Source organism: Typopeltis vanoorti, chromosome 21 (assembly GCF_054136105.1).
Source record: "Typopeltis vanoorti isolate ZY-2024b chromosome 21, IOZ_Tvanoo_1.0, whole genome shotgun sequence".
NCBI lineage: Eukaryota > Metazoa > Arthropoda > Arachnida > Uropygi > Thelyphonidae > Typopeltis > Typopeltis vanoorti.
In genome coordinates, this window is record NC_143569.1 from 60022900 (window position 1) to 60038701 (window position 15802).

Genomic DNA, 15802 nt, shown 5'->3' on the forward strand with positions numbered 1-15802 from the left:
ATTTTAATTATCCAAACAAAACAAATTAAAATTGAATAAGTAAAAATTATTGAAATAAAATGGGTACTTAAAAAACAAAATAAAAATAGCGGCAGAATGTTCATTCCACGAACATTCTGCCACTATTTTAATTTGTAACAGCAGAAAATGCATTTGATATTTTCTTCTTTTTTTTTTTTTAGCATGAGTTTTTATCCTTGATTTTATTCCAGGTTGTTTCATAACTTCATTAATCCTTATTTCCCTTAAGGATTGATGAAGCTATAAATCTTAAGTCCCTAAGCAAAAATGATATAATTAGGAATTTGGTACATTTGACTCTCTTGTCACCATTTATATCAAATTCCCTCATTGTAACTAATGATCTACAGAAAAGTCCTTAGACACAATACAATTCAAAAGGAAAGCATTAATAGCAAACTCTGCACTGTAACAAGTTATTCTAGCAGTTCTTATGAGTTTACTGTAGTTAGAGCCAACTGTTGTTTGGAATACCCTGCTTTTTAAATTGTAAGCATATGAAAATTTTAGCCATTCTTTTAAGAGTGATATTGAGACAAATATTGATAAGATCTAACACAATTTTAGATTTAAAAAAAAAAGTATACACACCAAATATATATATTAAGTTTGAATGCCATTGTTGCCTGAATAAAAAATTTCAACAAAACATCATGATAAACCTGATTATCATGTAAATTTTGTTACATTATAATTAGGTTTACAGAGGACCACAATAAAAAAATGAAACAATATCTGACATGACATACATGGTGAGGAGATCTAGTATTTCATGCATTACAAAATGTGTATGCAGAATACTATATTTATTAAATCAGTTGACACCTAATCCAGTTATTCAATTAAGTGAGTGACACATCTGCATTAAGCAAAGATTTGAATATCTCAGCCAACTTCAGTATCAAACTAAAGTTCAGTGGCAGTCTATACATTATCTCTACTCCTCTTTAGAATCTATAGACTGACACTGAACTTTAGTTTGATAACAGCTCTGCCTAATATGTGGTTGAGCATTAGAGACATACGTTGTTCATTTCTTGCCAATTTTCAAGATAAGCATAAATTACCTTATTTTTCTGTGTATAAGAAGAACCCTTCTTTTTCTAACCCTGATAAACCTGGTTCATGAAAAACCTGATTATCATGTAAATTTTGTTACATTTTGATTAGGTTTATAGAGGAGCACAATAAAAAAAATGAAACAATATCTGACATGACATACATGGTGAGGAGATCTAGTATTTCATGCATTACAAAATGTGTATACAGAATACTATATTTATTAAATCAGTTGACACCTAATCCAGTTATTCAATTAAGTGAGTGACACATCTGCATTAAGCAAAGATTTGAACATCCCAGCCAACTTCAGTATCAAACTAAAGTTCAGTGTCAGTCTGTACATTATCTCTACTCCTCTTTGGAATCTATACAGACTGACACTGAACTTTAGTTTGATAACAGCTCTGCCTAATATGTGGTTGAGCATTAGAGACGCACGTTGTTCATTTCTTGCCAATTTTCAAGATAAGTATAAATTACCTTATTTTTCTGTGTATAAGAAGAAGAACTCTACTTTTTCTAACCCAAAATTAAGAAATCAATATTTTAAACATAAAACAGAACACATTTGATATTTTTTTAAATATTCAAAGTATATTTGGTAATTAGGTAATATTTTTAAGATGCATTTTTAGGGATGCATTTAAGATGCAATTTCTGGGCTAACTTGGTTCGTGTTCTCATGGCCAACCCTTCTCTTCTCATGAAGTTGAAGCACCATTTTGCCTTTCCTGTAAAATCAGCAATGCTCATTTCTCTTACAAACCTTTTTGCCTCATATTGAATAAACTTGGTTGACACACATATCCCACTCTGGCACTACTCCATAATCTAAGTCTTAAGCCTCTGCTCCAAGTTTGGACATTTTGCTGATTTTCCTCTTAAGGCCCTCTTCTTTTTTGGCATCTTGAGTAGTTATTCTTCCTGTTTTCTTCACTGTCTAATCATATGCTCAGTGGGAGGAGGAGGTCCAAGCTGTCTCTCTGAAGCTTCATTTCGATGTTCTTTTGCATAATTGATGACTTTTAACTTGAATTTTGAAGACTATGATAATCGTTTTTTATTTTCGAACATTTTTATTGGCTAGTGCTCAAAATATTGTTAATGCATTAACTTACCCTGCCAATGAGTTGCAGACATATGAATGCTTTCACAGTTCTGAATGGTTTATTCAGAATCAGCCATTAATGAGCTGTTAATCAGCCATTAACGAAGGCTAGTGATCAATGGAAGCCTGTTCGCGGAGACAAGATACCATCAGTTTTACCACGGCAACCGTGGATTTCACAACCAGTTACCCCCTGCGTATAAGACGATCCCCAATTTTTGGTCTAAAAATTTTAGAAAAAAGTATCGTCTTATACATAGAAAAATACTGTGTATATTGTTCTATATACAATCACTTCTCACTATAGAAAATCTACATAAAAAAACTATACAACACTGATTCTTTAGTCAGGCATTTTAAAGGAAATTTGTCATAGCAAACTACTCCTTTGTACAGCTTTGTAAAAAAAAAAAAAAAAAAAAAAAAAAAAAAAAAAAAAAAAAAAAACACATTGACCACATAAGATTCTACTATATTATAAAATTTTGTTGTTTTAAAAGCTTTTAATGAAAGCTAATATATGTAATAAATAGAGTATTGTTTTCATATATGCCATTTTAGAATATCAGCTTTCTTTAAGATTTTCCTTTCTTCCTTTAGACTTTGACTGTATTGATTCGGGATGTAGAGCATCACACTCTACAAAAAGAACAGCTGCAAGTTTTATTGAGTTATATTGAACAGGATATATCTGACTATACTCGTCAAGCTACTGCATTTACTCTTTTAAAGGTAAGAATTTTATATAGTAATTTTCTAAATAATCTTCTTCTGCAACTTTTCCCACTTAAGTAGGGTCGCTGTTTGTGGTGAGTCTCCTCCACAACCTCCTGTCTTGGGCTGTAGCCACATCCAAGTTCTTCATCCTCAAATCCTCCACTACCATCTCCCTCCATCTCTTCTTTGGCCGTCTGCGCTTCTTCTTCCCCTTCACATCCATCTGCATGCTCTCACCTACATACTCTTCCTCCCTTCTCATCACATGACCAAACCATCTCAACCTTGCCTCCTGTATCTTTGCTCCTAAGTTCGTAACTTTCACTGTTCCCCTTACATAATCATTTCTCAGACAATCAGAAAGGATCACACCGCACATCCACCTAAGCATTCTCATCTCCGCTACCTCCATCCTGCTGATGTTATTTTTCCTCAGGGCCACGGTTTCCATAGCATACATCATAGCTGGTCTCACTACTGTCCTGTAGATTTTGCCTTTAAGATTGATCCATCCTGTTCCTCCATCCTGCTTGTATCCTGCATCCCACTTCCTTCTCAGCCTCACCATCCTCTTTCATTGTTGAACCTAAGTATCTAAAGTCATTGACCTTCCTGATGATATTTCCTTCCAGCTCCAGATCTGCCTCCTGGCTGCCATCCACTTTGCAACACATATATTCTGCTCAGTCTCATACCTCTCTCTTATAGTACTCTCCTCCAACTTTCCAGTTTAGCTGCCACTTCTCTTGATTCTGTACACAGCATGATGTCATCTGCATACAACATAGTCCAAGGCACGTCTTCTCTCACCTCCTCCATCACAACCTCCATCACAATATTAAGCAGGAATGGACTTAATGCTGACCCTTGATGCAAGCCAACTGTCACTGGAAAACTTTCTGTCTCTTGCCTTCACATTTCTGTACATCTCCTGCACCAGCCTGACATATTTCTCCGGTACCTTCTTCTTCCTCAAACACCTCCTGACTTCTTGCCTTGGCACTCTATCATACGCTTTCTCCAGATGTAGCTTCCATTGCTTCTCTCGAAACTTGTCCATCATCTGTCGTAACCCAAACCTGCTTCCTCAGTCTTCCATCAAGAACCCTCTCTAGGATCTTCATTGTGTGGGACATCAACTTTATTCCTCTGTAATTCTTACAGTCTTGGGCATCTCCTTTACTCTTGTAGATGGGGACAAGAGTACTTTCCCTCCATTCCTCAGGTATATTTTCCTGTTGACAAATTTTTATTAACAGGTCCTACAGCAGGTCAATTCCCTCCTTCCCTAGTGCCTTCCATGCCTCCACTGGGATCCTGTCAGGGCCTACCTATTTTCCATTCTTCATCTTTACGGCTTCCTTCACTTCCACTCTATTAATGTTCTGCACCATCCCCACATTATGCTCCCCATCTTCTCTGTGAGTCCTTGCATTTTCTTCATTTAAAAGCCCTTCAAAGTATTTCTCCATCTGTTTCTTATATTCACATCCTTCCTTAATATCCTTCCTCCAGAGTCTTTGATCTGCCTCACATGTACGATATCCTTTGATGCCTTATTTCTACATTTTGCCAATCAATAAATCTTTCTCTGTCCTTCCTTTGTTTCTGATTGATCATAAAGGTCTTGATATGCCATGGCCTTTGCTTGTGCAACAACTCTTTTGGCTTCTTGCTTTTTCTCTCTGTATTCCTCTCTGTCCTCTTCCACTCTTGACTTGTCCCACTTCTGCTTTGCCTTCCTCTTAGCCGTCACTGCATTTTGTACATTATTATTCCACCACCACCAACTCTCCTTCTGCTCTCTAATCTTTCCGGATGTTTCACCAAGCACCTCAATTGCACAGCTTAGAATTACTTTGGAATTATGTCTCCACCAGTCTTGTACACTTTCTAGTCCATCCGAAATCCTCTCTAACACCGTCTCCCTAAAACGGTTCCTCACACCCTCTTCTTTTAAGTGTAACCACTTAATATTCTTCCTTTCATGGCTTCCAAAAGTTCCTATCTTCGACTTTATTTTAAAGTCTGCGCACAGCAGCCGGTGTTGCTGTGCCACCTGATCTGTTGGGATTACCTTACAATTTGTTACTGCCTTAAGATGTTTTCTTCTAGTCAAAATGTAGTTAATCTGTGAACTATTGTTGCCACTTCTGAATGTTATCAAATGCTCTTCCCTCTTACAGGAAAAGGAATTCACAATTGCCAGATCAAATGCTATTGCAAAGTCCAAAATCCTCTCTCCTTCCTGGTTCATCATTTCCACTCCATGGCCACCAAGCACCCTTTCACAGTCCTTATTCTGTCTCCCTATGTCCATTCAAGTCTCCTCCGACAATCACCATTTCATTTTCTTCCAGTTCCCTCATTTCTTCATCTAGCACATTCCAGAATTCTTCCTTCTCTTCTGCTGTATAGCCAACTTGTGGGGCATATATACATAAGACGACCATTTGCTCTTCTCCAAAACCCAGTTTCATTTGCATGATCCTGTCGTTCCTCCTATCCACTTCCAGTACTTTGCCCTTCATTCTGCCACACAATTCCAACATCATTTTAGTAATTTTCTAAATAATAAATGATAATTCTCTTTTAATGTATGGACATTTATCTTGCATATCTCTTTGGTAACTCCTTATCCAAAAGAGAGATGTGAAATAAAAAAACAGAAAGATAGTTTGTAGTCTATTTCATTTTCATATATTATTTCTTAACATAATTGCTCTCATTTTTTGAAGCCAGTGAAAATTAAAAGTTTTTTGGGAAAAAAAACTTTTTCCATGGTATCTTCAATTTAGGAAACAACCTGAAGTCTGGTGGAGCCTAGTCTGAGCTGTAGAGAGGATGTTCTATGACTTCAAATCCAGTCTCTTCAGTAGCCGTTGAAATGAATGAAGTCATGAATATGAGTCCTGTGTTGTCATTTGGAAAATGACAAGCTGTCAAAGTGGAGATGAGAAAATCGCTCCAAACACAATTTAAGTTTTATTGTGACAACTTTGAAAAATTTGTTACACACCAGAGAATAAGTATTCAAAAGGAGGGATTTGATAATAATGTATGGAAATAAAGTGAGACTTCAAACAATCTTTCGATTTTTATTTCACTGATAATATCTCTTTAAATTAAACATATTTGTTCGTTGATAATTAAACATACAAATCTATTGTTTTAATACTGACCATATTGTAATGCGTACAAACATCTTACATTCTTTGCCTACCAGTTTCGCTAGCAAACTGCCTAGCTTTTTCAAGGCGTTGACGGAAAAGCATAAAAAATAATAAATGCAAATTGAAAGGAACATAAAAACGTTGTGAACAATCCAGTAGCTAAGGTTACACGTTCGCATTACAGAGACTGAATGGACTTATTGTTCTTATTCATTATCACGCATGCATGTTTGTTGTAAACACGTAATGTGTTTACAACAAACACATTACACGTCAGGTTTTTCCACGAACTATTTAGAAATAGTACCCTGATTTCTGTCGAGGTTTCCACCAGTTATTAACACTATTGTGGCTTCCTTGAATAAATGATGTCTGTAGTCGTCATCCAAATATGGCATGGAGCTGTTTTGCCACTCTATCGTGTGGTTAGACGTACAGAAATGATGTGCTAAGCCAGAAGAAATACTTCTGTTGTGGTTTACATCACCAACATGTTCTTTTTGTCTAATCTCTAAACTCCGTGAAGTTTGTCCGTTGTAGGCAAGACCACAGGAGCAAGGAATGTAATATACTCCTGGATATTTGTAGAATGCCACCTTATCTTTTGGGGATTCTAGAACCTGTCTGATGCTGGTGGTTGGTTTAAAGACACTCTGATGTTGTAGGCTTAGTATTGTGGTTGTTTGATAATTTGATAAGAAATTGACCTGATAAAAGGGATCACTACAGTAGAAATGTGCTGGGAGCTTGATTTTTCTTGTCTGGGGGTTGTCACCATATAGATATTTTTTGATGATGTTCAGAGGATATCCATTTTGTGATAATGTGTTGGCTATTAGTGAGAGTTCAGTCTGTGTATCCTCCTCTTCTGATATAAACTTTCAAGTTCTATTTTTCAACATGTGGATAATGCTCAGTTTGTGTGTCCTGTGATAGTTTGAAGTGTAATGAAGATATCTTCCAGTGTCTGTAGACTTTCTATAAATAGATAATTTTATTCACAAACAAGAAAAGGTTTTCTAAGCAAGACAGCTTAGAAAACCTAAAATCGTTTATGAATAAAATCAACTCAATACGTAACAAGATAAAATTCACTCTGGAAGTGGAAAACAACAGCCAACTGCATTTTTTAGACATCTTAATAAAGAGACAATCAAATAGTGTCAAATTATCTATTCATAGAAAGCCTACAGACACTGGAAGATATCTTCATTACTCTTCAAACTATCACAGGACACACAAACTGAGCATTATCCACATGTTGAAAAATAGAACTCGAATGTTTAAGATTTAGTTTAAAAATAGAACTCGAATGTTTAATGTCAGAAGAGTAGGATACACAGACTGAACTCTCACTAATAGCCAACACATTATCACAAAATGAATATCCTCCTAACATCATCAAAAAATATCTATACGGTGACAACCCCAGACAAGAAGAATCAAGCTCCCAGCACATTTCTACTGTAGTGATCCCTTTCATCAGGTCAATTTCTTATCAAATAGCCAGAATACTAAGAGCCTACAACATCAGAGTGGTCTTCAAACCAACCACAAGCATCAGACAGGTTCTAGAATCCCCAAAAGATAAGGTGGCATTCTACAAATATCCAGGAGTATATTACATTCTTTGCTCCTGTGGTCTTGCCTACATTGGATAAACTTCACGGAGTTTAGAGATCAGACAAAAAGAACACGTTGGTTATGTAAACCACAACAGAAGTATTTCTTCTGGCTTAGCACATCATTTCTGTATGTCTAACCACACGATAGAGTGGCAAAACAGCTCCATGCCATATTTGGATGACGACTACAGACATCATTTATTCGAGGAAGCCACAATAGTGTTAATAACCAGCAGAAACCTCGACAGAAATCAGGGTACTATTCTAAACAGTTCATGGAAAAACCTGATCCTCTCTCTAAATCCATCTGAACTGCAGCTAGCCAGTAATCACATTACGCGTTTACAACAAACACGCATGCTTGATAATGAATAAGAACAATAAATCCGTTCAGTCTCTGTCATGCGAACATGTAACCTTAGCTACTAGATTGTTCACAATGTTTTTATGTTCCTTTCAATTTGTATTTATTATTTTTTATGCTTTTCCATGAACGCCTTGAAAAAGCTAGGCAGTTTGCTAGCGAAACTGGTAGGCAAAGAATGTAAGATGTTTGTATGTTTGATAATATCTCTTTTAGATTGGGAAACTATCACAATGAAAACTTGCTTTGCACCCTGAACTGTTTATTAATGTTTTCTTGTAGTAATTCATAATTTTAATGCTGCATTTCTTAATAATGAATGTATGTAGCACAAAATGATTTAAATAGATTAAATATAAGTATTTAATAAATTTATCTCCTTGACTCGGAAATTTTAATGATATATTTGTGTATTAGGTTGCAATATTAGGACATTTTCTCTGTGTATTTTTTCTAATTATACTTTCCAAAGAGCATCAACCATTCATTTTGCTAAAATATGAATCAATTCATGAAAGAAAAGAAAAAAAAAGTATAATCTGAAATACTTAGGAAGGTAATTACTGGTATATCAGTTGCTTTACTGTTATTATTTCTATATTATTAATAGTGTCACTCATTCTTTCTTGCAGTAATTCATGTTAAAAAGAAATGTATTTTAAAATTTCTTATAAACTACAGGATATATTCCAACCCATGGCATTAAATCAGGGAATTAGGAATGCAATACTAATGTTTATATATTGTTATGAAATTTTGAAAAATATATTTCCATTAAATCACACATACAGTCCAGGGCTGGTATGAAGAAGACAGAACCTGTCGAATTGTTGTACATTATTGCACTTAGATTAGTAATGATAAGTATGTATGATGGTGGGGGGGGGGAGGTCTGGAAAGTTCTGATAAACACCTAGAACAAAAATGATATTAAATTAACTAATATAACCGCAAGAAAGAACATATCTTAAAACCTTTTAACAAATTGTAACAATTTGTTCTTTTTCTTTTAGGATATATAAGAAGATATAAAATTAATTAATTTTTGTTCTAAGTGTTTATCAGAACTTTCCAGACCCTCCCTCGTAAATAAAAAACATATATTGGCAATAACTTAGGATTGGAAAGTGTTTATTCACAGGACATGGAACTCACTAGTATATTTTGAAAAAGAATATTTAATTATTTTAGTCTTAAAAATATTTGTAATATGTTGTTGAATTTTATAAATATTTTGCAGGTACAGTTTATTTCATCATGGAACCATAATGCAAATCACTTCAGAGACAAGATTGTTTTTAGGATCTTTTCTATGGCAAAAAAAAAAATAAATAAATAATAATAATAAGCATGAAAGAAAAGCCAGTTAGGCTGTCCATTATCAAATATAATATGCATTTTCTTTTGCCCTTTTACTCTTCTCTCTTTCTCTCCTATCATTGTATTGTGAAGCAAAATTGAATCTATCAAAAATTTCCACCTTTTTTTTTTCAGAGTACTGACCCATATTAAAGTAATCTGGCCTCACAGAAACAAAAGAATAATTATTTATTTGAAAGTTAAATATCTAATATCCTGTGTAATTAACAGTCATCATCTGAACACATGAGTTGGTGAAATCAGTTGTGGAGGCAAGGAAATTATGAACCAAACAAATTTCTAGGCTTTGCATTCTCTGACATAGGATATCATTTAATGAATTCATTCACAAGTACCATTCTTGTGACAGAAGGATTTACACAGAGTATGATTCAGATAGTTGAGTGGACATTGGGTTGTTGAGGTTGTCAGTTGACATTCTGTAAGAAATTAGATTTCGAATATATAATTTCTGGACATTCATGGAGTTAAAAGACACACAGTGGGGGCCAAACCATCATAGATCATGATATATTCCATAATCTTGCCTTGAAAACATTCAGCTTTGGAGTATTCACTACCCACCCTGGTAACACTTTTTAAAAGAAGTTAAAGTGTAGGGGCATGCAGTTTGGGAATGGAAGCATGCCTTCCACGTAGCACCCGGTCTTCCCTCCATTCCCAGCTTCTTTGACATTATCCCCCACTTCTCTGCATACTATTCACCATTTGCTATGCTGCTTATTACCATGTGCAGTATCTTCCCTATATCTACCTGATTGGCTCCTCTCACCTAATTATATATCTCAATCGTATCATCTCTTCTCCCATATGCCAAACTCTGCAGAGAATATTTCACTAGTATCTTCCCTCTTACATTATTAACAGCTGTCTCTTCTCCAAATTCTCAATCTCACTCTGCACCTGCCTGAGTTCTTTCCTCAGCCTAATCATTTCATTTCTAATATTCTCAATCAATTTCTCATCTTTCATATCATCTTTGTTTGTATTCTACTTTATTTCATTTCCTCCTCTTTTTTACTGTGTGATACACTCCTACTGGATTCACTGTTATCATTCCACAGTCATTGTCTCCCTTTTTTTACTCCATCTGCATTGCTTATGATGTCATTCACTCTACTCAGTTACTTCTTTCACATCAAGCTCACTCGCATCTTTGTTGCAATTTTCTTACTGTTTTCCATGCTGATCCCTCATGTTTAAATTAATACTCTTACCTAATAGATGAGCATCCATTCCCATGAAATTCTCAGTTACCACTCTTGCTACTTTCACTCACAATTGTACATCATAAGTCATCAGTTCCTCATTCAAATTGCATTCTGCACACATCTTTTGCTGTCTGATTTAAAGATTTGGACCTTAATCACACATAATCTAAAGAATACATTATAATACACTTTATGAAATGACTAAAGTCAAAGTTCACATCCAATAAAAATTAAGTAGTCACATCTTGATTTTCATGCCAATCAGTAAGCATTGCTCTAACTTTTTTAGAGCAATCTTCTCTAAAAGATTCTTTAGAGAAGTTTTAGATTCTTTAGAATCTAAAACAATCTTCTCTAACATAACTTCTCTAGAAGTTGTGTTAGAGAAGACTTCCAAGCAGTCTTCTCTAACATAACTTCCTGCGAATGATGATGATGCACATTCTGTTTAAGGTTATGAATGCTGGTAAAATGTATATGGGTGGTTTTTGTCTGAATATTTTTATTGTTTTTTAAAATATTGTTTTTTGGCTTTTTTATGGGAGATTTTTTTTCTATTCTGCTGTTGTACCATGTTTGTTTGTGGTATATTTCATGGTTAGTGATTTTAAAAAAAGTTAAAGTGTAGGGCCATGCAGTTTGGAAATGGAAACATGCCTTCCACATATCACCCAGTCTTCTCTCCATTCCCAGCTTCTTTGATATTATCCCCTGCTTCTCTGCATACTACTATACTTGAACTCTTCCTCCCTCCAAGCACAATATGACAACAGAATTATCACCAGCTGGTCAAGAAGCCTCTTAATAATCTATCGTGAGGTTTGTTCCTGTGTGAAGATTTGCCTGCAGAAGTTCATCATCATAACACTAATTACGGGTATAGACCATATTGGTCTGTTCCGGTCTCATTATCCATCCAAAATCCTTTTTCAGAAGTTCATCTGTTCTCAAATAATTTAATATCTTTTTTTTTAGTATTGTAACCATTTTTAATAATACTTTTTTGTGGAGAGGGAGGAAGGTTAAAATTGAGAAGTGGTTAGAATGATAATGAGAACTTTTCAGTTTTGGATATTTATAATGAAGCAATTTATTTTTGAAAAATTATAAGCATACTTTTAACACAGTCTGACAACATCCTATGTTTAAACTTTGTGAATACTTCAATTATAGTAGTTATATTGAGTTACATTAAAGTAAGATAAACTTTAATGTAACTTTAAAGTATCATTAAAGAGAGATAAACTTTCTGCATTCAAAGTTTCTTTGCATAAACAGAAACAAATAATGAACAGAAATGTCAATGGCATTATTACACAGATTTCATTAAATATATATAGATTGTGTCAATTCTAAAATTCAGTGTAGAGGGAAAATGTGTAATTTCAAAATATGCTTTGATATTATTATAATGGAACTTTTAGAAATTACACATTAATCTATATTTAATGAAATCTGCATGATAATGCTATTAACATTTCTGTTCATAATTTGCTGTTCTCCTGTTTATGCAAAGAAACCTTTAGTGCATCAAGTTTATCTTTCTTTAATGTAACTCAATATAACTGCTATAATTAAAATGCTCTCAAAGTTAGCCTAGAATGCTTTAAATGCATGATCCAATCCTAGCCAAAAGGGTGCACGTATATACACACACCCTATGAAAGTCTGTACAATTTAGCTTTCAAAAATATCTTGATACTCATTTTAATGTACTGCTTGAACATACATGTTTGTAAAATTTTTAGTTCCTCCATAATATAGTTAGTAGCAACAATCTCTCTTCTTCTTCTTCCCTAGCTGCCACAAAATTAAAAATTAAAAAACTATTTTGCTTGATTTAAATATTATGGTATATAAATGGTAATATGAAATAAACTTCATCATTGTATTTTCTGAATGATTATGGAACAGTTTTACCTGGTTTTTTGAAGGTGAGGCTGACACACACACACACACATACACAGGTATATACAGACACACACACCCATACATGATACATGAAAGGTCCTAAGACATTTCTGCAGAAATGTCTTGGGACCTTTCATATCTATCATACAATAGTATCATGTATGGGCAAGTGGTTAAAGAGAAGAAAAATTTGTTGATGTATTTCTTGAAGAGCTGAGAGTTTTAATCATTATAGCAGCATCATGAAAACATTTTTTTTTTTCAACTAGTGTGACCTCTCTTTATAATGAAGTTACATTTCTTTATCATAAACTGAAACAAAAACTGGGGACAGTATTTCTTTGACTAAATCCTATTGCTTTGCATTATCTTCTCAAATACAATGACTTTTTCTGAAAATTATCCACGTTCTATAGCCAAACATGCAGTGTTATCTGCTCTCTGAAGAAAAGCAAAAAAAAGGTTCAGAACAATGCTGTCAGGTACCAGAGCTCAAGATCAAAGAACAAATAAAAGATGAAAATACAAAAATAAAGAACTTCTCTGAAGAGAGACAGCTCATGCTGGAACTTGCATGAGTTTCATATACTGTTGACATTCATTATAGCAAAGCCTGTGGAGTTGCAAATATCAGGATAGTTTGCTTGAGTAAATTTTCTTATAGGATTTTGTGACTTTACCATAGTATGTTATCATTTGAATTTGTTTTGTAACTTCTTTTGAATTTTAGCATTGCAAACAGTTTGCTTATTTGACTATAATGTATGGATTCTTTTCTTTAACAAGTACTTGTATTTGGGAAAGTAAGAAGATGCAAGTATATCATCATTTTCTATTATATCACATAATCAGCTATATTACAAGTTCATTTTTTTTTTTTTCTGTGGACTATAAATAATACACTGCCAAGCCTATGCAAAATTCTGCATAATTGCTTGCACACCTTTAGAGTACATTATCATATATTGTGCATTTTACACTGTACATATGAGAGGATTAATTTTTCATTTTTCAATAGGCTATTTTATCGAAACGTCTTCAAGCTGAAGAGCTGCCAGGAATCTTGAAGAAAATTAGTGAAATGTCTATAATTTCAGAACACGAGCACATTCGAGCTCAGTGTAGACAGGTAAATATAATTTGTAATTTAAAGTCAATGTACTTATACATACATATGACAAAATCAAAAATAATGTATCTTTCTTTTTGTTCTGTGTTTTTCAGGTTTATCTTCAATATCTTCTAGACTACCCTTTAGGTAAAAAAATTCCCATATTGCTGTCATTTTATATAATGCAACTCGAATATGAACATGAATCTGGCAGGGAATCTGCTCTGGAAATGCTGAATTCAGTTTTTGCATCATTTCCTCTTGTAAGTTGTAGAAGTTAGATATATTATGGAATAAATACTTACAAATATGTATGCAATTTACAGAATTAAAAAAGACAGTTTTTCTCAAATTGTGAAACATATCTTTGTTAAGGAATAGACATTCGTATGTAAAATAACTTGAAATGAAATTATTTATCATAAAAATATATAAATAATCTAAATATAATTTAGTGCTGATTATCATAATTGAATATAATAGATAAAAATCATTATCAAAACATCTAATAGCATAGCTCTGTGTTGATTCCTTGCTGTTTTGTGCACTAAGGCTTTGGACATTTATACTCACCTTGTTGCAAACAAGCATATCATTTTTTTATTTGGTTTTCATGTTTGTTATGTGTATATTAAATGTCTTCACTTGGCACAAAAAACAGCTGATTCCAGTATTTTAAAAATTAAATATTTTTAATTACTTAACATAGTTGTCATATTATGTTATTACTTTTGTGACAGTGTTCTCTGAAAGTTCATCATTGAAATAGTTCAAAAAACATTTGTTTGTTTTTTTTATGAAAAAATTAAAACTGGCATACTGAAAATGTCAATGAATTTGCACAAACAAGCCTGGCTAATGCAGAAAAAAATGTGATAATGCATTTAATCAAGCTCCTACTTGATACTCACAGATACTCTAATAGCCCAGCATGAATGTGAAAGGGGACAAACTACCTGGGGATCTGTACACTTGCCTTTTATTTATGCTTTTACGTTTCATTGGCATACTCTTGAATCAGAACATTAGTTCTTGGCTTGATAGTAAAAATTATTACATATCAGAATCATGCATATTATTATTATTATTATTATTATTATTATATCACACCTCCAGGGAGTCCAAAGACTCATCGAGAGAGGGCATCAATTCCACAACTCTTTGTGTCTACTCCACCAACCTTCATCATCTAACACCAGTGCCATCTGCTGCCGACTACCACCACTAGTGCTTTCACAGACAATTACAAACATCCATGCCCACGGCAGGATTCGAACCCACAGCGCCTTTTGACTGAAGAGTGGATACACTAACCACCCGGCCAACCAGGCCGGCTAATCCCTTCTTATTTTGTAGCCAAGTGAAATTGTCTGAATTATTATTCAAAAAAATCAGTAATGCCCTAAAAATTGAGTAAAAAGCCAATGACATTATAAAAAAGGGGTACTCCTGAATAAAAATGGGCTAAATAGCCATAAAAATAATGTTTACTTAGAGGAATAACATGGGAATTTTTCCAGAAATAATACCTATAGAAAAAATAATGTTTTCTTTTGAAATTCTTATGCCAAGGGGAAAACTTAAGTTATTTTTTTCATATTCATTTATATATGTCAATCAAGTGTTCACTTATCAAAATTACAATTTTCAAACATGAAATTCGATTATATTGAGAGGATGTTTGCAATCATAAGCTTCTGTCTGATCATTTATCAGAACCAACAATTCAAAATGACTGTCAGGCCAGTGAATTCATAATCAGAAGCACTGATGAAAGAAAAATATACAAGCCTCTGGCCAGAGTTCATCTTTTTGAGTTGCATGGTACCAGCACTTTCATGACAAAAGTTCTGTTTTCATAAGCTCTCAGTCAGTTTCAGGACTTTTTAAATTTCGATTACAAACATTATTTTATTTGTCAGTTATAAAACAAAATCATGGATATTCATTATCTGTTCCTTTAAAGTTCAGTCAGTTGCAAAGTTTATAAGTCTCCCAGGCATTTAAAACATCTACAGTCAGATATAATACTGTAGAAGATGATTTGTAAACAACTGACACACACACACACACACACACACACACACACACACACACACACACACACACACACACACAC

At 33.8% G+C, this 15802-nt stretch overlaps 1 protein-coding gene across 1 annotated transcript in view; it reads left to right on the top strand.

Moving 5' to 3' along the window:
* The window catches only part of LOC150094892 (small subunit processome component 20 homolog), a 468852-nt gene that overhangs the window by 372533 nt on the left and 80517 nt on the right, over nucleotides 1–15802 (top strand). The window contains exons 44-46 of the mRNA XM_090410975.1: nucleotides 2792–2923; nucleotides 13591–13701; nucleotides 13797–13946. Coding sequence (XP_090267101.1) covers nucleotides 2792–2923; nucleotides 13591–13701; nucleotides 13797–13946 — 393 coding nt within the window. The remainder of the gene's footprint in view (nucleotides 1–2791; nucleotides 2924–13590; nucleotides 13702–13796; nucleotides 13947–15802) is intronic.